The 27,860-nt window shown below is 31.4% G+C and overlaps 1 protein-coding gene across 1 annotated transcript; it reads right to left on the reverse strand.

Annotated features, from left to right (window-relative positions):
- Positions 1-202: 202 nt before the first annotated feature.
- Positions 203-27,513, reverse strand: LOC111000887 (organic cation transporter protein). The gene is made up of 7 exons (XM_022270489.2): positions 27,364-27,513; positions 13,571-13,735; positions 10,941-11,151; positions 9,976-10,231; positions 7,328-7,945; positions 2,650-2,828; positions 203-2,364 (listed from the first exon to the last, which is right to left on the reverse strand). The coding sequence occupies exons 2-7, from the start codon at positions 13,726-13,728 to the stop codon at positions 2,188-2,190; spliced, it is 1,599 nt and encodes a 532-aa protein (XP_022126181.2). The 5' UTR covers positions 13,729-13,735; positions 27,364-27,513; the 3' UTR covers positions 203-2,187.
- Positions 27,514-27,860: the final 347 nt, after the last annotated feature.

Consider the following 27,860-nt stretch of genomic DNA (forward strand, 5'->3'; position numbering starts at 1 on the left):
TTCTTTTTCCAACTTTATTTATATTACTCATAAAAATAAGATTTTGGCATCATAAGTTTTAAAACAAAGAAATCAATGTAAGCTAAGTAAATTAATCGTTTAATATAATAACATTTGTAAAATAACAAATGTCATCAAATAAATATACATTTTTAAAACACATATTTTACTTTGAGTATAGACTTTTTCTTTAGTCTATGGTTTTAGTAAGTACTCTGTTGAAAATACAAAACTTTCTTAAAACAAGAACGAGGTACTGGTATGTTACTGTGTAGATTTGGTTGTAATGTATAACACAAGTTTGAAATTACATTTTCAATTTAATATCCATACTGTATTAGAATTAGACTTGTAACGAATTGTCGTGTATTGAAGACGTCTATGTACCAATGACGACTTGAAACGATTATAACAGAAATGAAAATATACGTAATCAATCGATTTTAATTTTTCATTTAAACAATTATTTCTCTATGACAAAATATATTATTGAAGTATTCCGTATTTGGCCGAATAATATGTAGATATATAATAAAAGCTGCCGAATAGGCCGAATGCCGAATAGTAACTGAATATTTGTTGCAAGTCTAATTAGAATGTTGATACAGCTGCCATTAAGCGTCGTACAATACAAAAGTGTTTAGTGATGTATTCTAATATTTGCTAGTATGTAAAAAAAGTTTTAGTGTTAAAAGTATAAAAGTTTGTACCTCTTACATTGTGCATACTGTAAACAAAGGAAGTTTCAAATCTTCATACAATGAGTTAGGGCTGTGAAAATGAACTAAATTAAGCAAGGATGCATTCGCCCGATTACAATTCCATTTTCAAGCGTTTTATTTTATTATTATTTTACTCGATCAAGTATTTATGCAGATCACCGATGAAGTACCATAGTACTTGCGAATTACAAGCTGTTGTATGGAATGGACTTTGGAAATGGAATTTGGACATTTTACCTAAAACTGGGCCAGTATTATATATATGAACTTAAGAATCTTATAGTTAAAGGTATGTGTTAACATTTTATATGGTAAATTGTGATTTACGTTCGCTCATTTTAATGATTATTCAGTATACAGAATACATGCATTTATTTTGTATATATTTATGTCTAATTGATAATTAAAAATAAAATAATTGCAAATCAGTTTACACTGTTCATTATTACCTTGAAGGGTTTGTATAGAATTTTTTATAATTTCTTTAACAACCCTATCAATTTTGTTGGCCACGCATTAATATTGTCATAACATTGTTATCACAATGGAATTTGATGCAGTCTGTGGCATTGTATAGAACTCGTAAATAATGAAATTGCTTTTAGACTGTGTAACCACAGATTCTTAAATGCATTCATTATTGTCTTTAAATTCCCTTTATAACTAGTATGACTAATGTATATCGAAATATTTACTTTCGAGTAAACAAAAGTACATATAACAATTTAAGATAAATTGTGCTATTTTAAGGTTGATTTGTTTATTTTTAGTACCTAATTTTAATTATAAGTAGGTACATGTACTTATTATGGTAATGTACGACGGTATTCAGATTTTTTTTTAATTATTCTACCGTCACATATTTTTGTTGAATGTCTAAGTAAATTTGAAAATATTTTTATTTTTCTGTTTACGCTGTGTTGAATAAATTGCTTGGTAAATTAGACAGATTTCTTATACCGAAATTCGTTTTTTATCACTATGAATATAACAATATTTAAAAATTTCTTGTTTTATTCTTTGGCCGTTAAATTTTTGATATTATTTATGAAGCATCTAATATTTTTGGCTATTACGCTGTATTTTATTAACAAATGAAAAATAGATAACGTTGACAAAATTTTAAAATTAAAAATAAATTCAATTAGTACGCTTACCGCATAACTTTAATATCGACTCTGATACATTGAGTTTTAGCATTGCGTAATTCAATGAAATTGAGTTCTGTTATTAAATAACGCTATAGTCATAGGAGTTAGGAGGTACGAATGCCAAGCTAATGACTAACCTTTTATTGGGTCAATCATTGGAATCGCTATAAAAGTTATGTGGTAAGCTTGCAGACACGTTTAGGAACATAAAATTCTTTTTTAGAAGCCAGAGCCATCCACTTTCTGTGTAAAGTAATTTTTAGTGGCTATGTTTTTCCAATTGATTTTCTATAATATATGTCAGACCATAAAATTCACTTTATGTCAGTCAAAGGTTCGTCTTTTCTTTTTTTCCTAGACAATTCTTCAGCTTCCTCAATGGTGTCTGGTAGACGTATATTTCGTGTCTCCGGAAGAAGAAAAACTAGCATGGTGCATATGATGCACATGCCACCGAAAATCACTGTTGGCATGGATTTGTGGTAGTGTGACTGGAACAAGCACACAACATGTTATATGAAAAGAATAAAGAAATTCCCTCTCTCTATTATAGTAAACCAGAACACAAAAACAGTTTATAAAGAAGTCAAAAAATTTTTTTACTCTTAATTATTATTTACTTCTATTAAACTACCTACACTTCTAAAATCAAAATGATATAATCTATGGCGGAGTAATGCCATTACTGTCAGATGTCATTGTCATTAATTAATTAGCAATGTCATTGCTCCGACAACTACATACATATACTTAATATAGTAATTTTTGAGCATTACCAGTAAAGGCGTCAATGGTGCAATAAGAGATCCTATCCTCCCAGAGGTAGAGCAAATGCTTAGCAACATTTGCCGCATGTTAGTTGGAAATACTTCAGACACGTAGATATAGACTGAGCTGTATGTGAGAGTGACGCTCCACTTGCCGATTAGGTATAGGACTATTGAGTACCAGTTACCTGTAATGAAATAAATATTAATGCTATAAATCTTGGCCTCAGAACTTTTTACATGTTTGATTGATTTTTTTCTTAATAAGCCTGTTTGGCGTGACAGTGACAGTCACAGTCGGGGTTGACAGTAACGCGCCTAATAACTAGACCAAGAATATAAATTGTTCCTGACCTTGACATAAATTTATTATTATTCTATTCTCACGTTTATAATAATTTTCAAGGTCCAAGTAATGATCTGTGAAAGAATAATATAAGATCCGATGGTTTAATTTTAAAATACCAGTTATTTAATACCCAAAGTAAGCGGTAATTGTATACATTATCTTTTAATTATACAATTTAAAGATTAATAGTCGTCTCCTTTTCACATCGATCAGAATTATTCCGACGCGCGACATCAGTTACATAAATTTAGAGAAATATCAATATTTCAATCAAAATAACCAAAACAGTATTGCTATTGGACGTTGCAGAGTACCGGTGCTGAAATTTTACAGATAAGTTTAGTAAGGAGGTGAGATTTCGGAATGGTTTAGTGATTTACACTCTCAAAGTTTACTTTGACTCATTTCCCAAAATTGGTTTGCGATGCTCTTACCGATCAAGATAAACATATGGCGCTGTATTTAATTTATTTTAGTTTAGATATTTCTTTTGTTACTTAAACCAAATGTAGGAACTCATGTCTTAAAGATTCCTCGGCGATAAAGACGACTGTGAGAATTTTTTTTTTTATAATGTTCCTTAGTGAAGTCTCGAGTTCAAATAATAGGCTGAAAATATAATAGGCGATTGTGAGTTATCTTTCGTCTACAGCAATGTAGGGCTGTAAAATAATTAGTGCCTGAACTCAAAAATTAATCCACAATCATAGATTGAAAACAATCTGAGATCAGACCGTGACAGTTGATCGATCTCCTATCTGCATTCCAATAATCAATCCTTACGAAGACAATCCATTTTTGGCGACGGATAGAATTAGAAAAAAAGCTATTTCTTCGCTCTTTACACTCATATTTGATAATCACTATAAACCAAATAATGTTTAAAGAACTTTATTTCTCATTACAAAACAGAAATATTTTATTTACATGAGAAACTTAATATTAATATGTATATATTATATACGATAATAAATAAAACCGTACAAATAGTATTAAAATATACATGTATATGTTTAAATCATATCAAATAGCTTTTTAATTATTTTAATAACTGGTGTAAGTTAAAATCTTAAGATATATTGGATAGGATATTGGCACACTTGAACTGTCATTTTCATACAAAGGACTATCCAAGGATAGCTTGTATCGAAAGATGGCTATGACAGTCCGTCGATTGGTTATTGCCACACTTTTATCAATATTTCCATTAAGATGTCTATCTCAGATGATCAAAAATATATTGAGATAGGTTATTGGGTTTGGGCATAGATTGATTAACTACACTTTTAAAACAACGATTAAAATAAAGTCGCCGTTTATTACAAAATGTAATGTAAAAGTTACATATAACACTTTACTGGTTGCCTGAAACAGATCCCATTTATCCCTTTCAGAAGAACGCGTTTTTGTCAAAACTCCGATATCCAGATTGACCATTCTGATAAACGAGCTAGGTCTGGATATCCATAGTTGCTCCCCTCACACTTTGAAATAAATTTCCCTTTAGTTTTTATAATTTATCGATGTATTTTTTTCCTTCGAGTTTGTAACCTTTGCCTATAAATGACTGCCACATTAAATATTGGATTTAATTTTTTATGCTCCAATATCTTTGGCGAGCTTTCAAAGAAAAAAAAACACTCGTAAACCAAAATTAAATTATATAAATAAATTTCGCATTAATTAAATGAATAAAATAGTTATTTTGCCAACAATCATTTCTCTTTTCGCCTGCAGTACGGCTTATATTGTATCGGATTCTAAATAGGTATTTAGTAACCTAAAAATTAAACTGGGTCAGCTGGTGTTTGTTTGGTTGGAAACTAATTAATATTTTAATTTAAATATTATTATCAATGCAATTAACACGTTTATGCAATTAAATAAATGGATACATTACTCTATAGATTCGACTACAAATGAAATAATTTGCGTGGAGATATTTCTTATAATAGCCCAGTCATATTAGGGGTTTCACCTCGGAATGAAAGATAATAAGCTGCAAATTGGTATGAACCTTTGTTTTGTCATTCTAAATGTTGTCTCAAAAGTCACAATCGTTATCGTGTCCGCGTCTTAAGATATTCAAGGTCAAAGGTCACAAAAATCGGTTTTTCGCGAATATCTGGCTTCCTATCGGTTAAATGAGATTTGCATTTATTATAAAAGTTGTAGGCTATAAAATTCCCTACAACTTTTGTTTAAACTTTTTTTTCATACGACCAACCGTTTTGAAGGTAGAGCGCGAAGTGCACATCGTACAGTCATATACGGCCTAATGCAAGGTCAAGCGTGAGTTATGGTTATCAGTACGTTATAAAGTCAATTATTTACAATAATTATAATTATTAAACAATGCCTATTATTTATGTTCTAACTGTTAATTATTTATATTTAATTAAAGTAAGTAACTTGATTATTTATATATAATTATTCATATTTAACTATTTAAGTATAAAATATTATTAATTCTGGATTATATATTTTGGTTTTATTTTAAGTTAAAATGATAGTAAGAGTATATATTTTACACATATTTTGATTTATTATTAAATACGGCATAATATACATTTATCAAAATGTGAGTTCAAATATCAAAAGTATCTTTGTTGATTTTAATTGTAATGAAATTGGAAATGGAAGCTAATTATCTTCTTCTTCTTCTTCTTGTCGCTCAAAAATGTTCGATTCATTGTCATCATCCTCATTATCTGTCATGTTCATCTCCAAACCTTCCAGAATATCGGGATCATATGTATTTTCTTCATCGGGATTACTTGGATACAGTGAAGCGTTGAGGCAAGCTTGTCCGTTGCACTGGCCGCAAGCTAAAGAACATTGTAGCCCTGATTTTCTGCATCCACAGCGGGAACCACAACCATTTTTGCAATTGCAAAATATTACGTTTAGTAGTTCGGCTGGTGCTGGAGGTAATAACGTTCGTATGGGCTCCAGGATTTCATTTTCAAGCATCCAGCCCCATTCTTGAGGTTCTAAGTCCTTCCCTAACCACGTTTGAATCTGGTAGTAGAAACGTTTTATGTGTTGATGAGCTGCTACACTTGTTGGTGGAAGTGTTGACAGTTGTACAGGTTTATGACTGTACGATGTGCACTTCGCGCTCTACCTTCAAAACGGTTGGTCGTATGAAAAAAAAGTTTAAACAAAAGTTGTAGGGAATTTTATAGCCTATAACTTTTATAATAAATGCAAATCTCATTCAACCGATAGGAAGCCAGATATTCGCGAAAAACCGATTTTTGTGACCTTTGACATTGAATATCTTAAGACGCGGACACGATAACGATTGTGACTTTTGAGACAACATTTAGAATGACAAAACAAAGGTTCATACCAATTTGCAGCTTATTATCTTTCATTCCGAGGTTGACCCCTTTTCTTACCTAATATGACTGGGCTATAATTAATAAACCTATAAGTGTCTCTACTTTCATGACAAATGAAACGCGATCTTATACGGGAATACAATACTTTTTGGTTTATAATGATAATTTGTAAAACTATGTATCTCCTATATGAAAAACCTCTTGGAAACAATAGATTAGCAAATACAAATGTTCCAGAAAACCCGGTTAATTATAAACCAACAACGACGACCGCTCAACAAATAACCACTGAGCTAAATTGTGCAATATTAGACCGTGTTAGGTATACCTACAATTTGTCTGACATAGTCTGACATGTAGTGTCCTTATCTATTATACATTAACAATATAATTATTAATTTAATTATTGGAATGTTTATTGTGAGAGTCACTCGAAATTATACTGAATATTTTAAAATTTCGAGGAAAGAATGGATAAGTAAATAAAAGATTACTTTCAATGGCGTATATAAACGTATAACTTAAAAAAAGTAATATCAATTCGTATGTTGTAACAGTTTCGTAGATTAAAAATACACAGATAAACCTCAAATTATATCAATTCGTATTTTGTAACAGTTTCGTAGATTAAAAATACACAGATAAACCTCAAATTTCATAATAGTCTGTGTAGAAAGAGAACCGTCATTTGTTGTTAGGTCGACAACACAGATCTTGATATAAAAACTATTTAAAGTTCATAATTCTTGTAAATAAATCTCATTTAAAATCTCTTATTTGTAATTTCTCATAACTATCACCTGTTTCCGCGTAGATTCCTAGCTATTCCATAGTCTCAATTTAAGCAGCACGTCAAAGCCGATCTAAGTTTTTGAACCTATTGTATTAATAGTCAAAATTAAAATGTATTTAATAGTTACATAAGTGAACACAAGATAAATGTTTGACAAGACCAAACAAACATAAGTTGATTATACATAAAAAAACTCACCTTTAGGCAAGAAAGCGAACAGCAAACTGGTGACAGCACACGTCATATAGTTAACCACCATCGTCTTTTTCCTGCCATACTTGTCCAGCACTATCACTACTATTATATACGCCGGAATTTCTACAACTGTCACCAACATAAAACTTATGTATTTGTTATCACTTAGCGATACAGAGTTTATCGACAGCCCGTAATACACCAATGAACATGTTAACCACAAAAACGAACACACAACTAAACGCTTCCAAATAATACTGGAACGTATCGCCTTTGAGAATTGAGACTTTTTATCTGGAGTCACGTCACTCTTTAGTAAGGGATCGCTCAATGCATCCAAATCTAATTTATTGGGGTCCATATTGTTGAGTTTCGCCGCTCTTTTTAAGGTTTGAATAGCGTCTTCCTTTCGGCCTTTGCTAAGCAACCATCTGGCGCTCTCGTTCATCAGCCACACGTACAATCCAACAATGATGGCTGGGCTGTAGAGTATGAGAATGTAAGTCCTCCAATTGTTGACGAACCAGGCTAAAAGAGCAAGGAGGACGACACCGACGACAAAGGCCATATTGCACATGGCGGAGACAATCACACGCTGCTTGAGGCCAACCAGCTCGACGGCTGCAAAAGATTATTTATTTCACTTCATTAAAAATAAAATTATCACTAACATTTCTAAAATCACATTACATACTTTCACTACAAAACTCAAAAAATATCTTGTTAAGCTGTCCTATACTAATACAGAAAACATTCTTATCGTACAAAAATAGTATAGGTATAAATTTGTTAAGTAAAATTAATTAATTAAGTAACGTTTAGATGTAAAAGGAAGAGACTGGCTGCCCACAACACAGGGAATCCTAGTGTGGGGGCCAGTGCACTCTACTTTATAGAAACATTAATGTATTTTGTGTCTAATAAAGTTATTTCTTTCTTTCTTTCTTTCATTTAGTTGTTGACTCAAAATCAAAATACGTTTATTCAGTTAAGATGAGTAAGCGCATGCTTATGAATGTCAAGATTGTTTAGGAAATTCAATAAATTGTTTAAGAAATGTAATTTGTTACCTTATGAATGGTCGTATGTATGACGCTACTGTCTAATCTTAAATAACCTGTGAACCTGAAGTCTAAATACATTGGTAATTCTATTTAACGACACTCAAGGTACTGTGCAAATTTTGTGTTACAAAGACTTGTCGTTATATAGAAAGAATAAAAATCTGTATTACTAAAAGAAAAAGTTTATTTCAGATAATGTTAGTATGATACTGTGTAGAGTTTATCATTGTATGGAAGACAAGCTAAACCAATAAAAAACGAGGATTATTATATATTTCGACATGGAGTTTACAATGTAACATCTATCATACTTATTATATTTAGATCTACATTTCGCCCTCTCTAGCGTCTAGGATAAGCTAATTTATTAATTATTTATTAATTCTAATAAAACTTTTTTTTAACTTGAGTAGACCAACAGTCTAGGCATAAGCGTTGCAGGCTTTAATCATTGAAAGGTCGTAGGTTAGAGTCCCGGCTGTGCACCAATGGACGTCCATTTTCTTTTTGCGCATTTAACACTCGCTGGTGAAGGAAAACATCGTTAGGAAACCGTCGATTGACAGGTATGGCCAGGAGGCTCACCTACTCGCCTATTACATTGACAAATGATATAGAAACAAATGCAGAAACATTTCTGCATTTGCAAGGCCCATATTGGTAGAGCTTGTAGCACGACTGATATATTTTATTTTTATTTATTTGAATGGTTAAAAAAAGAGTTAGCGGTAATTTATGAATATAATTTGTTACGGATGATATGTATTGCGTTATCTATGTCACAATCAATCAACCTATCAAAAGTTATGACATGCAATAAAATAGATTAAAGAATCGGTCTTAAATAAATGTAATCGTAAAATTATCTGTGTATGTAATTATGTATCTTAATCTGAATATATTGTCTATGTAATTTTTTACCAATTGCCCGAGTTAACGATTATGGTGATCGGCCTCGTGTGCCTGACACACGCCGTCGACTTTTTGACACCGTTCGAGGTAATGTTAAATTCGCATTTAGAAAGAAAGTCCATAGCTGCCGGGGATAGAACCTACGACCTCACGCTGAAGTCTAGACCAACTCATCTCAACCTAAGTTACTTACAATACTTTTTTATTTATATATTTAATGATTATTTTTAATTTAAGTTAATGTTTGAATAGAATAGTTTATCCTAGACGCTAGAAAGAGAAAAAACATATACCTACATTCATATTATAATGAGTATGTTAGATTATACAGAGTAAACCCTCTTTCGATTTATATAATAATCCTCGTTTTTGATTGGTTTAGCTTGTCTTCCATACCATGAATTATGATACACAGTATCATACTAACACTAGTCTGAAATAAACTTTTTCTTTAGGTAAAACAGATTTTTCTTCCCTCCATTTAACGACACGTCTTTGTAACATCAAAAATTGCACAGATTTTTGAGTGTTATACAGACTTTACACTGTCTTTAGACATCAGGTTCACATATTATTTAGCATTATCATCAGGTTCACATATATATCATTCAACAGCTGAGATGAGAGTCCCACCATTCAAAGCTTTGCAAAAACAAAAAAATAAGTATTTCTTACCTAAGACATAGGCGGACGGATACAACCCGCCCCCAAATGCAGCCTCAAAGAAATGCATTGCCATATACATGGCGTAATTGGGTGAGAAAGCTCTAAGTATCCCGAAGAGGCAACTCGCTGTTGCTGCAAGGCCCACTGCAGCCTTCCTTCCGAACCGGTCGGAGAGAATCCCAGTAAACAGCATTGCCACAAACATTCCGCTGTTGTGGACGGTTCCTACTAGCGCTCGCTTCCATTCTTGGCAACCTAAGTCGAACTGCAAAGGAAATTGATCGTGACTGATAGCCAGTATAAATTATTAAAATGACACGTTAATTAATGTCCTGACATACGTCCTTTTAATTGCACACGGTAAGATTATAAAGACCAATTCGAATATGGTATATACAGTATTTACAATTTTATTAACCTACATAGTAATAATACCAATATTTATAAATAATATTAAAATATATTTCATGTTTTGGTACCAGTGTTAAAGCTGGCAGCAATTCCTCATTGTATTGCGATACCTATTCGTTGAGCGATGAAATTATGATTACTTAGAAATAGTAAAAGAAACTATGTGTTATTTCCTATTTCAAATTGATATACAATTTGGCTGTGGTTCACCCCCAACGTATTAGTACTTTATTAGACAGTTACAAAATGTTTCACTATAAATAAAAATATGTTTGGCGTCTTGAATGTACTACGTTGGTAAGAACAAAAACTTATGACAAATGTTAAGATACTAAGGGCCTGTTTCACAATGTATGGATAAAGTGCCAAATAGCTATGCAACACATAAATTATTCGAAAGATAAAAGTTCCGAATAAGATACTTCGTATTTCATGACAAATCTGCTATCTGACAGTCGTGAAACGCAGACAAACTGTTTATCCTACAAATAAGTAATAAATAACTTATTTGGAACTTATCCGGACATTGTGAAACAGGCCCTTAGTATTAAAAATCTACTTACCTCTTCGACTAACGATCCATTAAACTCATACACATAACTATCACACGGTATAGTTCTATTACTGAATTCATTCGGTGTGCAATGTTCTATTCCCGTGTATGGAGCATATCTTTTACAGGACTCCGGTCTATCCTTGTTATCGTCCCTCGGTATAGCGTACTGCAGCCAGGATGTGTCGTTGAAAGTGTTTTCACAGCCATCTACTTTGCACCTGAAATATTTGAATGCGATTGCATATTCTCTTAGTATGTACTATGTATGTAGTTACATGAAATCGAATCAATATCAAATATAGTGAATGGTTTGAGAAATTGTTGCATGATGCGTGATAAAAATTATCTAATCTGATAAGTGGGATGGCACCCATGCAACGTCGTAATAATTATTATAAAACTTTATGTATGGCTGTGTAACGAATAATATGTATGTATAATTTTATGAGTGGTGCGGATTTGCGGTTGACTAAATTACAATTCATATGTTTGTTTTTCAAAGAAATTTTCCAAGTCTTTTTTAAACATTTTGGTTACCACACGATCTCATAATATCACTCTAGTAATTTCCTGCTTTTTATTATAAAATTTGCATATCATTCGAAAAAAAAACAGAAAAATACGTCATCAATAGAAAAACGTAAGTCATTTATAAGTATAGAACAGAAATTATAAATAAAAATTGGAAAAAGAAGATTTTTAATTGTTTTTCAATTCCGTATTTTATATGCATTTTGTTTTGTTAAGTAAACCTATCTTTTCGCACATTTCACAATTATTTAAGTCATTTATAGGTTGGTGTCTATTTAACATTTCTGTAGTTTGGATGTTAGATACATTGAAAAATAGTTCCAGCAAGGTTTTATATAAGAACAATAACAATATTTATTTATTTAGTTATTATTCAAACAATCACATCGCACGCATGACCTAACCGGTGCAGCGTGGCGTTGCGAAGTATGTATATTGTATATACAAGTCCACTCGCTGGAAAACCTATTTAAATAAGATATATTTGTTTTTTATGTGATATAATGATGGCTAATGTTTTATCGTTTGTAAAAGACTAACAGTTTGGAAGACTTGGTTAATTTCATTCCAGTCTTGACTTATTGATAATTATACAGTTAGTTAAAAATTCAGGATCTATTTTAAAACCAAGATTAAGAGATTCAACTACGAAACAATGTATCGATACCGGTTTACTGTCAGATTTGCTTTGAGATGAGTTTACATACGCAATTCCAAGTATGCGTCAACATCGAAAGAATAACATCGAATTATCGTCTATTGACTAAATTACATCTGCCGAAGCGAGAAATAATGTGTAAAGCAAGCATTAAATCGTTATAAATACTTTACACCCTATTTATAGAAATATTGTAGTGCGTTGCAGATATATCAATGAAGATCACTGCTTGGCCTTGAAATGACACGTAAACAATGTTTTATGCAACTTACAATTGTGTTTTCTTCCTGTCTTATTGAAGTTATACTACTTTTGGCGTGTTAGGGAAAAATGATGAAAATATTTTTTTACGATGAGCCCGACACACAAACAACCGACACCCTAAAGTTAGCTATAGTCTATATTTTAGTTTTTTTTAAGTTATACATACTTCTTTTGGCGCGTTAGAGAAAAATGGTGTTCATTTTTACGATGCCTGTGCACCAAGAGCAGACAATGGTCTACATTTTAGTATATGTAATATTTAAATAAACTTTATTTATCTAGATGCGTTATACTAAACTTTCCATGTATTTTAATACCTTTTTTCTACAAACGAAGAATTAAATTTTGAAAACGATTGTCATCTTTTTGCGCCAAAGAAGTATAACTTTTAACGCACATATATATAAGTACACACGTTTTTTGTTAATTTATATAATCGATTTACTTGAATATATATTGGGTTTTATAATTATAAAGTCTATATATAATGTAAACACTTTTTTATAAAGCCATTATATATATTCAACGTCAAAATTAAAAATTGGTATTTGTGAAGGTAACGTATTTTTAGTGGTTTTGTCGATTAAAAGTATTTTTATATTTTTATAATATAGCTGTTATTTTCTGTCACTTTCTATTTAAGGGTTAATTAATAAAGCAGTGCTGGCCTAGCGTGCGACTCTCATTCCTGAGATCGTAGGTTCGATCCCCGGTCGTTCACCAATGGACTTTCTTTCGATGTGGGCATGTAACATTTGCTCTTACTGCGAAAGGGCAGCATCGCAAAGAAACCGACATGTTTGCCAATAAGTCGACGGCGTGTGTCAGGCTCTGGAGGCTGATCACCTATAAAATTGTTAAGCTTACGCATAGCAGTAATATTAAATACAGCAAGAGTACCCGTAATTCTACATAATACAAAACTGTGCTTACTTTTCTTAGGCTCGTGGGCAACAGTTACCAATAATAATAAAGTTGTCGACTTTTTTTTTTGGTCTAAGACATGTCGGTTTCCTCACGATGTTTTCCTTCACCGTTCGAGCAAATGTTAAATGCGCACATAGAAAGAAAGTCAATTGGTGCACAGCCCGGTATCGAACCTACGACCTCAGGTATGAGTCGCACGCTGAAGCCACTAGGCCAACACTGCTCCTTAACGTAACTTTATCACGATTAAAACTTACCGGTAGATTTGTTCCTGTGCCTCAAATATGAAGCCGCACTCATAGAACGCACTCAGCAGTACTGGGAAGAGTAAAAGGACGAAATTCAATAGATTGTAACGTCCGTACGGTCCCAGACTCTCCAATACCGAGTCCAAATTGATTTCTTTCTTGTCCATCCTTTAACTGCAAATAGAATGAATACTTTAAACTTTTTAAAACGGATTTTAAGTTTGGAACGCTTTTAAGCGAGATTACGGTGCATTAAGGAAATTTCTTTGGATAGATTTTGCAGGAAATTTATAGGGCGGATTTTTTTGCATAGAATATATTTGTGTGTGTATTTTGTATATGTACTATATATAACAGTATCATATTATACAAATTTGTAGCTGCACTGTTTTATTTTATGTTTAAACAACACTAATATAATTTTTATTAATAAGGCTTAGGTCGACATTAGTATACGAGGCGTGGGCTCCTTATTTTTCGTCACGTGGTATAGTAGAACAAACTTTGACGGTTGTATTGTTAATATGATATTCTTTTATATTTCCACACTTGTAATATAAATTCACACTACAACTGTTCGGCCTATGTTTTCTGTTTAGTTCCAACGACCAGCGCACTGTCTTCGTAACAACTATTTCTTTTTACTTTAACGTGTACTATTATTTTTTAATGCTAAGATGAAGTCTGTGTGAAGTGATTTTGGTTTAATGATAGCTTATTAAAAACCACATATACTAATCCATGAAGTAGGTATAACTAAGAATTTACATTCTAAATTTAAATATTTCAGAAGCTAGGATGAATTTTAAATTGGGAGTTGTTTAAACTTAGCTTAAAGCAAATCAAAACAAAAGTTAGTTCCTTTATGGCAAAGCAAGTCGTAGTAACAGTTGGTATACGCGATGTTATTAACATTGCATGAATCATTATTCCGTAGCCGTAAGCGCCTGGCGCGTAGGTAGTTAAGGGGATTACACACGAACCACTCAAGTTGTTCATTAATCAATGTTTGTAAACATTAGGTACTTAATTTTGTCACTGGTTTTACTGTTCAAAAAATTGTGTAAACGTGTTAAGGTAGTTTCTAAAATAAACTAATATGTAACTAGATTTTTGTCATAATGGTGTATTTTATATACTATATATAGTTTGTATTTTTTATTTAAATTTATTGCATTAGAAAACTAGTACAGTGAGATGATGTATAACGGCACAGGCGGCCATTTTAATGTCTGTATGGATATTAATATTTTATAAATACTTTCGATAGGTTACAAAACACTACCGTGTAATGACTTCAAGGGAAAGTGGATTAGGTTTTTAAAGGCATCGCTTCTATAACGGAGTTCATACATTCAAAGTTTTGAGAAACTAAAATGAAATATGATATATATGGTTGCTAGATTTAAAGAAAAACACTTTTTTACGGATTAAAGTTATGTATTATTGTATTTAAACTTATAATTATTTAAACATCATTTTAATTTTAACTGACGTTTCGCGTGATTTACAGCGTGCCTGGTCACGGTGACTGAAGAAAAAGGTGTTAAATGTCAAAAAGTATCACAGCTGTAGAAAATGCTGTATTATCTGTATTTATTTCCCCGGAGTGGGTATTATTATTACTATTATTTCTCACTTAAGATGTCATATGGAACATGGTGTAATGGTTGCATCTCCTTAAAACGTTGTGTAAAACAAAAAAAATCTCGGCGATTATAAAAAGTAGCGAAGAGTTTATTGTCCGTTCTTGTCTTCCATTCTACGCCCTCGATTTGAGAACTGGCAGAGAATGCAATATTAGAAGCATTTAATGTATTTCTTTTGTTTTGACGTTCATAAGTGTACATTGTGCTACCTACACGAATATATGATTTTTCACTTTGACTTTTGATAAGTTAATTCCACACCTCTACTACTCTACCTCTACCACTCTACCTCTTTTCAATTAATGAATTTTAATTATAATCTTGAATATTTTATTAAAGTCGTACGCGTATAGCCAGCTGCATCCAGTACATTCCATGCACCTATTCACACTTATGTACTCCAGCTAAAATTGGTTGCGCTACAATTTGAGCATAAATGACCAGTTAGGTTTATTAGGTTAATCTACCACTTGACCTAATCTTTGGATGAGATAAGTCATTATTACTAATTAGATTTCAGCTGGCATTTGTGTGCAGTATTTGTTAATTACATGTATAGACCAGTGCCGAAGCCTTCAAAAATAGTAAAAAACGAAAAAAAATTACAGTAGGATGAAACCCATTAGAAATGCAGGGGAATATGATCAAAATGAAAGGAAAAATAAATTACGGTCGATCCGAGTTCGGGAAGTGGGAGGGGGGTGACTTTTAAGGGGGAAAAATGGTTTATCTTGATTTCCGGCGAAACTACCAGTCCTATGGAAAAAAGTTAAATGGCAAAGTTGTAGGTCATAAAAAGATCTACAACTTTGGTATTTACAATTTTTTCACATAACCTCAAAATTTAGGTGAAAAATTCAAAAAACCAAGTTTTTGGTTTTTTATTTATATCTTTTTTAAAAAGTTTTTTTTTTCTACGAAATTTGGTGAAAACTTACCTTATTATGTCCCAAATATACTGTAATTTATTTGTTTAAAAATATTTATTTTTTCGCCTCATTTTAACTTAATATCAAAAAAGCACCCTAATTTTCAATCGAAAATTCTGACGTCAAAATTTCAGCTTTTTTCAAAAAGTTTGGGGGCTTTTTGTTCGTTGAAATATCTACTTTCTGATGGTGTAAAAAAAAATATACATTACTATAGGAAATATTATTAGAAAATGCAAAAAATTGAAAAAACCTCAAATTCGAAAATTTTCTTTTAATTATGTACAATTTTGAGGTATTTATTAAAATTTACACTTTAATTACTCAAAAAACGTAAGATTTCATGCTTCATTGATAAACGAAAAAATTGCAAATTAAAATATACTTCTATAATTAACAAACAAATAAGTTAATAAAGTTAATATTTAATAAGACATCTACAATATTTTGAAAAAGTTGTAGAATCTTCTGTAAATAATATTTGTAGATGCCTATTTATTGCTGTTTTAAGATAATTTATATACCTGAGTGACCTTCGGTGAATTTTGAATTTTTCTTTGAATAAAGTAAATTTCTCACAAATCACTTAAAGTAATTCAGCCTGCAGGTGTATTTTTAAAAACGATGTTGTACACTACTCTGTATCTCGAATACTGGCTAACGGTTTTTACTGCTGCTACGAAATAGCAGGTAACAGTAAGGCCCAGACCCTCCTAGGTCCATCCCCACTTCTCAATGAAATAACTTACACTGGGCTAAAATTCACCGAAGGTCACTTAGGTATATAAATTATCTTAAAACAGCAATAAATAGGCATCTACAAATATTATTTACAGAAGATTCTACAACTTTTTCAAAATATTGTAGATGTCTTATTAAATATTAACTTTATTAACTTATTTGTTTGTTAATTATAGAAGTATATTTTAATTTGCAATTTTTTCGTTTATCAATGAAGCATGAAATCTTACGTTTTTTGAGTAATTAAAGTGTAAATTTTAATAAATACCTCAAAATTGTACATAATTAAAAGAAAATTTTCGAATTTGAGGTTTTTTCAATTTTTTGCATTTTCTAATAATATTTCCTATAGTAATGTATATTTTTTTTTACACCATCAGAAAGTAGATATTTCAACGAACAAAAAGCCCCCAAACTTTTTGAAAAAAGCTGAAATTTTGACGTCAGAATTTTCGATTGAAAATTAGGGTGCTTTTTTGATATTAAGTTAAAATGAGGCGAAAAAATAAATATTTTTAAACAAATAAATTACAGTATATTTGGGACATAATAAGGTAAGTTTTCACCAAATTTCGTAGAAAAAAAAAACTTTTTAAAAAAGATATAAATAAAAAACCAAAAACTTGGTTTTTTGAATTTTTCACCTAAATTTTGAGGTTATGTGAAAAAATTGTAAATACCAAAGTTGTAGATCTTTTTATGACCTACAACTTTGCCATTTAACTTTTTTCCATAGGACTGGTAGTTTCGCCGGAAATCAAGATAAACCATTTTTCCCCCTTAAAAGTCACCCCCCTCCCACTTCCCGAACTCGGATCGACCGTAATTTATTTTTCCTTTCATTTTGATCATATTCCCCTGCATTTCTAATGGGTTTCATCCTACTGTAATTTTTTTTGGTTTCAAAAATTATCGACACTGGTCTAGTATTCGTATGACGAAAATGAAGGCTGTAAAATTTTTATTTTAAATACAGTCGCTTTTCATAGACTCACAGTAACAGATTTTATAACGGGTAGTGTAGCTTTTTTTCACTACGTGAAGGAAACCATGCCTTACACATAAACAGTTCAGGCACAGAAGAATACTTAATCACTACTAGAAAAAAACAAATTATCACGAAACATTCAGGAATATGAGGCCTAGAATTGAAAAAGTTGTGGTGCCACTGATTGTAGGAAACATATATTTGTAGCTTTGAATGAAAGAGCTAATTAGGACACAGATAATATATACTTTAAAAAAATACCAACTGCAAAATGCACTAAAATTATTTAATACAAAATATTACTTATTTACTGTATTGACGAAGATAAATAATTGTATGAAGGTACAATTAATAAAGATTTTGGAAGTTGAATCACTTGACACCTTGATCATCCAGATCACCTGACAGACAATATCCTCAAAAAGTACAAGTGGAATTGATAACTCCTCCTTTTGAAGTCGATTAAAATCGCTTTTGCCGAAATTCTAACATTTTCATAACCACGAAGACGAGTTCTTAATTAATTGTATCCACAAGATTTGCATTAAATTGGTACACTGAAAAGCCTATTTAATTCAAACTAAAACCACTTTTATTATCAACCCAATAAAGTGTCAAATATAAAAATATCGATTTAAAATTAATACAAATAAACTGATCACGATATGACCGAGTGACAACGACGCTTGTGTCCCAGAAATTCAAGGATTTTAGATCAATTAAGCAATGAACTGCCTTCACTATATCAACTAGTATTCAATTTAAGTAATATTCATTTTATTTGTGTTATATTGTGTTTTTTTTACAGTAATTTTGAGCATGGACACTTTAAAACGAATTCAGTAACGTAGCACAGACTATTGTATAACATTTTATTTGAAATTAGTTTTAAACTGTTTCGATACCTTTTTAAAATTGGAATGTCTTTATTTCAAATACAGAACAGATAAATACAAAAGGAAAATGCAAATTATGTTAATTTATTATAAATAAGCGCTGTGGTCTTATAAAAATTATTATCTATGTTAATTTTAAAAATTAAAAAAAAGTATTGATTAAAGAAAAACTTGCTTAAAAATGAACTTGTAATAAAATAAAATTCATTATACAATTATTTTCAATAATAAATACTAAATATAATATTCTATTCACGCAACCAGGTAAATTTTTTAAAATGAATATAAAACGTGTTTGAAGCTAATTTAATTTATGTAAAGAGAACAGATGTATATTTTTCATAAATTACTTTCCAGTATTTTCTGTGTTGTATACAATATTTGCGGTGTATTTTGATTAAGCATGTATATGCTTAATCAAATTAAATATTATTAACCTCAGATCGCCGCGAACTGCGTTTCGACTTAATATGCTATTACATCGCCTATTCTTTTAGTAGCTTGTGTTGTAACACCATGTCTATTCGTTTTTTTTAATAAAATCCTCAGTATAAAAAAACTAAATTTTTATTTTTTATATTAAAAAAAAATCTCCACATAAAAACACTCTGATGTTTGTATTCAAGGAATATTTAAAAATAACTCGAATAGGTCCAGCCGTCTTCGAGATTTGCGCTTACATATTCGATTCATTTTTATACAGAAGTGGGCTGATAAAGCCTATTCTGTCTGACATATGTCATCGAGCAAGTTAGCAAGTCCAGCGCACGGCCGGGGATCGAACCACAGGGATGAGTTAGCACGCTAGCACTAGGCCAACACTACTTTAAATACATTACGTTATAAATAAAAATGATAAATCAGTGGCACTACCCTCTTTAGGTCTAGGACTCAGATTTCTGAACGTTTCATGGTTATTTTTCAATCTAATAGGCAGATGGACAGTCTCCAGTGCCTGGCTTTCAGTGCTTCAGGGATGACAGACGAACGCTAAAGCCACAAGGCCGACACTGATTTAAATACGTTATGTAAATGATAACTATTTAATTTATTTATTATTTAACAGTAAAATCTACTGTAACAACAAAATTCATTAAATGTAAAACTTCGTGTCAAGTACGTTGAGTAATTAATTAGAACACTGAATAATGATAGGTAGCTTTTAATTGGTTTATGTGACTGCATAAAGTCCTCCAGTGTCCTCTTAAGCCTATATCAACTGAAATAAAGTCCTCACCTATTTATTCAATTACGCTGCTCTTCTGTTATTCTGGGCATTTGTGTACGATACGCAATACGATTATTATTTTAAATAAAGCCAATGGCTGGCTCTAAGAGATCGCTCGCTTATTATTTTATTATTTTAATTGTACTACATATTTGCCACGTGTTTAAAATTAATACATATTGTATTTGTAAACACACTAGATAAATATGTTCTCAATGATTTATTTCATTTTAATTTATGAATCATTTGATCATATAAAGTGATACAATGTGGATGGAATTTTTATTCAACGATTGTGCATACGCCCGTGATAACAAGTTAAAATATTACAAAAGAAGTCAAAAGTCAATCTCTACTTAACAACCAAAAAGTTATGAGTACTGATAACCGACCGACCATAGACCATATCAAATTAGAAGGTAAAAATCTTTAAGGAAATTATTATATCAGAAGTGTTATTACACTGTTACAGAGTATCTGACCGATATACTTTAATTTTTTTATAAAAGTTAAGTTTAATGATAATGTTAAGTACATTCTCCTTTTCGCGATGTGAAGTTAATGCAAATAAATAATGTATCTTGAAAGAATAGAAATGTATTAACTATGTTGAAGCATGCCCTCGCACAAAATTGCTGTGCCTAACCAAGGTCCTTATTGTAATAAATTATAACGTGTAAAATATTAATATAAGGAATGCAAAAAAGATTTGAGTTTGAGTTTTAAGAAATGTGTCCAAAACTAGTTTTATTAATTTTATACATTAAAAGTGCTATTCGCATAAATACAAAACAATACAATAATAAAACTTTTTGACTTAACGACTTTAGAACGAAGAAAAAGTAATTCTATTGTTGAAGTAAAGGACGTCATAGATTTCATTATAATATTCCTAGGCAGAAATAAAATTAGTAGAGCGCGGTTTTGCGGTCATGAACAGTTACTATCCCTTGAATATATTCTTATTTAATTTCATATGGCAAAATCTAACAACTTATTGTAAACTTGGTGATAAAAATAATTTGTTTTAGGATTATGTAGTACTAATCAAACAAAATTTAATTTTAATAGAAGCAGAAAATTTGGCAGAAGGCTGACGTTAATAATTAAATTTATTTATAAAACACACCTGCCTTAACAGGTGACCCTAAATTGACAAGAGTGAATAAAATTTACAGACGAAACGAAATAACGAATGAAAGTAAAACATAATAGAAATACAAGAAAATAACTTACTACTAGCCACTAACAAATCATACAACTTTTGCCAGTTTACTCAACGGACAATGAAAAAGGTCTGTTGAACTATGTATTTCGTTATCGATATCTCTTTCTGACGTACCAATGTACCTGACATTGAAGCTAAGGATATAGGAATTGATACCACCCATTGATAGATGGCACGCTCCTTTCTTAAGGGCTTTTGATGACTACGCCCCACATGTTATAAAATTAATTTCATGACAATTTTACATGTTGTAACCTTGAAGAAAATATGTTCTGTGATATTCACAATTTTCAAACACTGTGATAATATTCAAACTTCGTAAATTGTATCTTGTCCAAAGTGATCCTTCACCTCATGAATTAGTTTTCTTTTCAGTCAGTTATCACTACCTCATATTATAAGCGGCGTACGTACTCTACTAAGAGATACGTTTCTGCTGCGGTTTCATGGAATAAATTGCATTTGTATTCTAGCCTAGATGATCATGACGGCTTTTAAATGTCAGTGACAAACCTTATTTATATTTAAAATAAAATTAACATAACTGATAAATACTTAAAATACATTACCTACTTGCGGATAAGATTAACAAATGATCATGAGACAGATACAGATTTGGTTTGAAGGAAAATACTATGAAATTGGAACAATCTTCGGTTTAGTCCATATAAAATGCTGCATTATAGGTCTTTCAATATTAATATAATCCCTTTACATGTCCTATTCTATCTTACATGAACTTATCTGAACGGAGACGCCAGGTTATAGTGGACGTCAAACATTTGTTAAATAATTGTCATCACCTTCTCTATATAATTTATAATACTTAAATATTTTTTTTGGTCCATGTAACAAGCGGTAATGATGCGAAACGAAAAATGTATCAAATAGCCAGTTCTTCGTTGAGTATAAGTCCTTTTAAAAATATTGTGTGTCATTTAAAATGAGCTTAGAAGCTAATTTTAACAAACTTTGATTTAAAAAATAAATTAACAGTAATATTAATATATTTATTCATGGCTTTTAGTTTTAATAATAATAGTTGTATCAGTTTATCCCCACGCCGATAATGAGTATCGTTTGTTATCCACTAAATAATTACATTAAATCTATCGATTGGACCGCGATTGGGGTAAATAGTATTGGTAAGGACATAATTTGTTGTGTGTACAGTAATATGTGTGTCAGATTTATTTCATATGTGTATACCAAAATAATTAACCTGGCAGAACTAGCTAGAGAGCTGGCTCGCGATTAGTGCAAAGGAAAATAATCCCGTTGAAGTTGACTCTAGAGTCTATACCAGTGTTTCTCAACCTTTTTTGTGCCATACCACACCTAAGCCTTTCTAAAATTCATATGTAACAAATATAATTTTTAATATACAAAACAAAGTCGTGTTAGTGACACTACTTATAACTCAAGATCAGCTGGACCGATTTTAGTTAATCTCCATTTTGGTGAATTAGCTCCGAGTAGTAAAATATCGGATAAGTTATCGAATAACAATAATTTAATTAATTTTACGAATGCAATCAGCGTGTGGTGACATCTGTTGAATCAAAAATGAAATTCCTGTTAAATCAAGAAATTCCGATCTTAAGGTAAATGAGTAAATGCATAAGCAGGCTTTATCTTGATTGAAGACATGTGCAACATCATCAAAAAATGTTGTATGTCAAAAAGTGCTTTATCATGCGGTATTGCAATATTGGTGCCAGAAAAAAGGGGCCTAATGTGTGAAATTTCCATTCTAGTTTCGCAATGGAAAGCAATAAAACATTTCTGTATATTATTAGACTGTTAGGCGGAATGAAGTTCGCCGGGTCAGCTCGTTGCTAATAGACAGAAGACATCACTAGGAAATTATAATGAAACAGTAGGTAAAGTTTCAAAACATAATGAAAAACTGAAATTCGAATCCCAAATAATTTTCAATGATCTACCCTTAACAATCAAATTGCCCCGTACAGGGGCATAGACCCAACGTTGGGAAACACAGGTCACATCACTTCGTCTGTTACAGATGTAATTTTCTTACAAACTTATAAATTTTGAACGAACTAGTAAATTATTGAAAACTTGCGTTAGTTAAATATGTACGGAGTCATTTTAAAACTATGATATTCTAACCAAACGATGTCAAGGGCAATTTTAATCAAATTCAAATGTTTAGTTGAATATTTAATAAATAATTAATGAATGATGACATATAATAATTAAAAGGTTGGAACTGTTTGATTATTGGCTCACTATAATAATCAACCATCAAAGGACATACACTAGGCAGCGTTCCGTTGACTTACGATATAGTAGCAAACTCAATGAATGCAAGGACTGGTGGTTGGTAAAGGGGATTCACTATCCCCTTTGGCGGTTTTTTTGGGCCTCACCGGAAGTCGAAAAGCATATATTGACTCTGAAAACGTGATGGTGAGAATCTTTATGGAAAAATCTAATGGCAGGCATGGTCGGTCACGCCTAAAGTAACCACCATCTTTCATCATTTCATCACGTGTTTGCTACTATAAATTAGGTCTGTGAAACGCGTGTTCTTAGACTATACTGCACTACTTTCTAGAAGTTTTCAAGAGAAACAATTTGGTAATACAAGAACTTTGCAAAACTGCGAACGCAAAGCATCTCTGCGATCTCAAGGAGAAAATATATTTTTAGTTGTAATAATTATCACTGCTCCTCATAACAACGCATAGGATATTCGTTGTTATGGGATGTTAGTGAAAAGTTTCCTATAATATAAAACTGTAAAAAAAACTAAATGAACCAGGATTTCCTGATCATGTTCAAACAAATATATGTATATAAATAATGTTATATAAATACAGCAGTTTGTATTAACAACAATTACAATCAATAATTAAAAAATAATATATAATATGTACGATTCTATAAAAAGCATTCACATTACGTTGTATAAAGGCCGGAAGTGTTAATACTGCTGTGACAATGGTTTGGTAGTCCCAACTCCCAACAATTGTCTAAAAACTTTTGTGTCAATGTAGGGTCGTCAACTTCAACAATATAATTTTGTTTTTATATATATATTTTTACTTTAAAGAGTCGTTTACACTTATACTGGATCAAATAGGTTAAGTTTTCTTATTAATTTTAACTTAATAAATATCTTTTTCTTTCTTTTTCTTGTTGCAAAGCATGTAAAATTCAAAATAAGTTAGGTCATAAAAGCCAATTCTATTAATAAACGCATTTTTTATCGGTACTATTATCTATCCCCTAATTCGCAGCCTTAACACTTAATATATTTTTTCAACATGGCAACCCTATTTGACAGCTCGATCACACTGTTATTTTTAGCTGGGTTCAAGAACCGACAGCCAGGTGACGAATCATTGTGGTTATAAAGTTATCGGGACGAATGTCAGATAAAAGATAACCTAATATTTAATTTGGCACAAATTATTTATTTTAATTATAATTTCAACAGTGCTTTTACGGTTATAAGTGCAATAATGTTTGTTTCAATTTATGTTATAAATCAAAATATACTTCTATGTACTAAATAAATTCCAATTATAAGTTAGAGTAGGTTAGGTTTAAAGTTTATTCTCATTAAAACATATGTCACTCTTGTGACATAAACATATTATGTTTATGTGGAACAAGAGAAAAAAATGAAAACAAGTTTTTTTAATACTTAAAACGTTAAATATACCGCGCCATCGTATGCCGTTACTGCATTAGAGTCCATCTACCAAAAAACTTCGCAGGCGGACAGGTATTTGTAAATCTATATTCACACTGTGTTAGTACTTAGTGCTCATGATAATATAACTAAAAAAATCTGCTTTTACTAGAAAAGACATTATGTAACAGAATTGCCATCTAAAGTTCTAATATGCAATTTTTTCTCGATCTCCCTTACTCTCTGTCTCAATCTTTTCACAATTTGTCTCTCCCACCTCTCGCTCCATGGCACTGTGCGTCATGCGACGTTCGCTACCTCACTATGTCTTGATCTTTCTCACTTGCTTGCTCCCTACTCTCGCTCCATGGCTACGTTCTTGCTTCATGCTACGTTCGCCCTTTCTCACTTTCTCTCAATCGGTCTCAATCGCTCTCTCCCTTTTCTTCGACAAAAATGCTGCACATCTTCGTGAATCTTATATTATTATTGCGTTTCATCCGAAAAAATACCCTCATGCGCCTAAAGAAGTTTCACTTTACAAAAACTTGGCGATTAAAAAGAGTGGCGGAGAGTTTATTGCCTGTTCTTATCTTCCGTTCTACGCCCTTGATTTGGGAACTGGTAGTAAATGTAAAATTAGAAGCATTTAATATGTACATATATCCTTTTGGCATTCAGTATGTCAGGAGGCAAGCTGTTGTAGTTTCGCTGCAAAATAGGTTATGTTTTTGAGACTGTATTACGGTTCTTATTTTAGTAAGATGTTTATGTTATGCCGGCTTCGTGTGAATTCAAGTTAAGTTCAATGCACACAAGCATTTGGTTATGTAAATATTTTTTAATTAAAATGCATGTTGTTCATACAGCTGCTTAATGTTCACTAATTTAGTGTCAATGTACAGTTTGAATCCTAACCGCATCAATTAAAATATTATGTATGCGATTTTACTATATTGTATATTCACTTTCGAACTGTTTTTGGAAGATAACACCTATATATTATATACGGTACAAAGTTTTCGATAAACGCGGTGAATCTTCTAAGCTTTGGAAGTCAGAATGTTATCGAAATCTAGATGACTTTCCGGTATTTAATTTATTCTAATATATTTTATCTTTTAAAGCCTTTGACCTGTGTTGAAAAGGATGTTCGCTTTGAATTAACGATTAGTCAGAAATATGTCCTTTCCATTTAATTTGATAAAGTTATGCTTATCAATTTATAACAATACACAGACAAACATTTTATTAGAATTTTAAAACATTTTATCGGTTAATTGTGCCTCGCGATATGATTTCTATTACAATGATTACGACAACTAAGTTCGTTTGTGCCTTGATGTATAACTTTACACCTGAGAAATTTTAAAAATATTTGTCATTTTAATATGCAACTGTTAATAAATTATTAATATATAGCTGTTTTTGATAGGACCCTATACCCTTATTTAGAAAACATGAAGAGGCTTCTTCCGAACGGTTCCGAAGATTTCTTAGGTAGTATATTTTCTTTTACAATTGGATGGATAATATGAAGAATGATATGGAAGCAATGTCATCAGCAAATGGCACATTGATACACAATTAGTGTATCAAATGGACCACAATGTCTTTCGACCAATTGTATATTAGACCTTCATTACATTATAATCTTATTAATATATGTATTTTATATTACTGTATAAACTGATGACCCTATAGCGAGACTGCTTTCTTCGCTCAACGAAAAAGTATCGCAATACAGCAAGGAATTGCAGCTAGCATTAATGGTACACATTTTTGTTTTCAATTTATATACATTTTAATTTATAATACGTACTATATTATTCACCGTTATTTTTATCAACATAATTTTATAAGTCCAATCAATTAACGTGTGCTATGCTGCTACTTAAAACAAAGTGATATTGTGAGTATTTTATACCATAAATCATGTTCTATTAATCATAAGCTGACATTATGACTGGTTGATTTACATCGGGTAATAATCAAATACCTATATGGTCTTTCATTATTCTGGCATCTCCGAGAACAGGGCCAAGATCATATTAAATCATTGAGAAGATGGAACATGTGGCAAAAACTTTCTCATTGTTTGTAATGGTTTTTCCTAGGAGTCACTAAGGTACGTATGATATAATATTTGTTCGAATTGATATTCTTTTTTAAATTGGTTAGGGCAGAGGCTATCGAAAATATTTATGGAGTGTTGTACCTTTATGGTGATATTGCTTTTGAATTGTTAAATAAAGTTTTTTTTTAAAAACGGTGGCTATGACCTATATTTTCACACAATCCATTATTCACACGATGAATCCAGTCTATTTACTTCACTATGAACCATACAGGATTAAAAAAAAACATTTTGATGGTTATACAAATTGACAACAAATTTCTTTAAATGGTAACATGCACACGACATACACACTTATTCTTCATTTTATTAAAACAGATTATAATTTAAAAAGTCACGTACCATGAAACTGAAGATGTGTTCACGCTGCTTAACGTGCCATTAATTAACCTCACTCAATAATTTTCTTTCATTAACAATTATTTTAATCTTTTTACACGCAAACTAACACACCAACTGGTCGAAAGTTCGAAACCGACTAAGCGACAGCGGCCGCCGGCGGACGGCGACGGCCGGTGACGTCATATCACGCGAGGCGCATACGCAGAGTGCAGACGTTTCGTAACGGGACTAATGCATGAACGCTGTTCATTACTGTTTAAGCTGTTATATGCATTTAAAGTAGTTAGAGATACGCTGCAATGGATATTGTTTTAAAAGTATCGTTTGGGATATATTTTTGGAATGCACCATATGGGCGACTACATTGATATTTTGAAAGCAGGGTTTGTTGCTATTATCCGTTTGTCATCGCAGGTAGAAACTTAAAATTAAAAACACTCAGTTATGTTTTTAAGCCTCAATTATACAATTATCTTCATGCAATGTTTTTTACACAA

This window comes from Pieris rapae, chromosome 5 (assembly GCF_905147795.1).
Source record: "Pieris rapae chromosome 5, ilPieRapa1.1, whole genome shotgun sequence".
Lineage (NCBI taxonomy): Eukaryota > Metazoa > Arthropoda > Insecta > Lepidoptera > Pieridae > Pieris > Pieris rapae.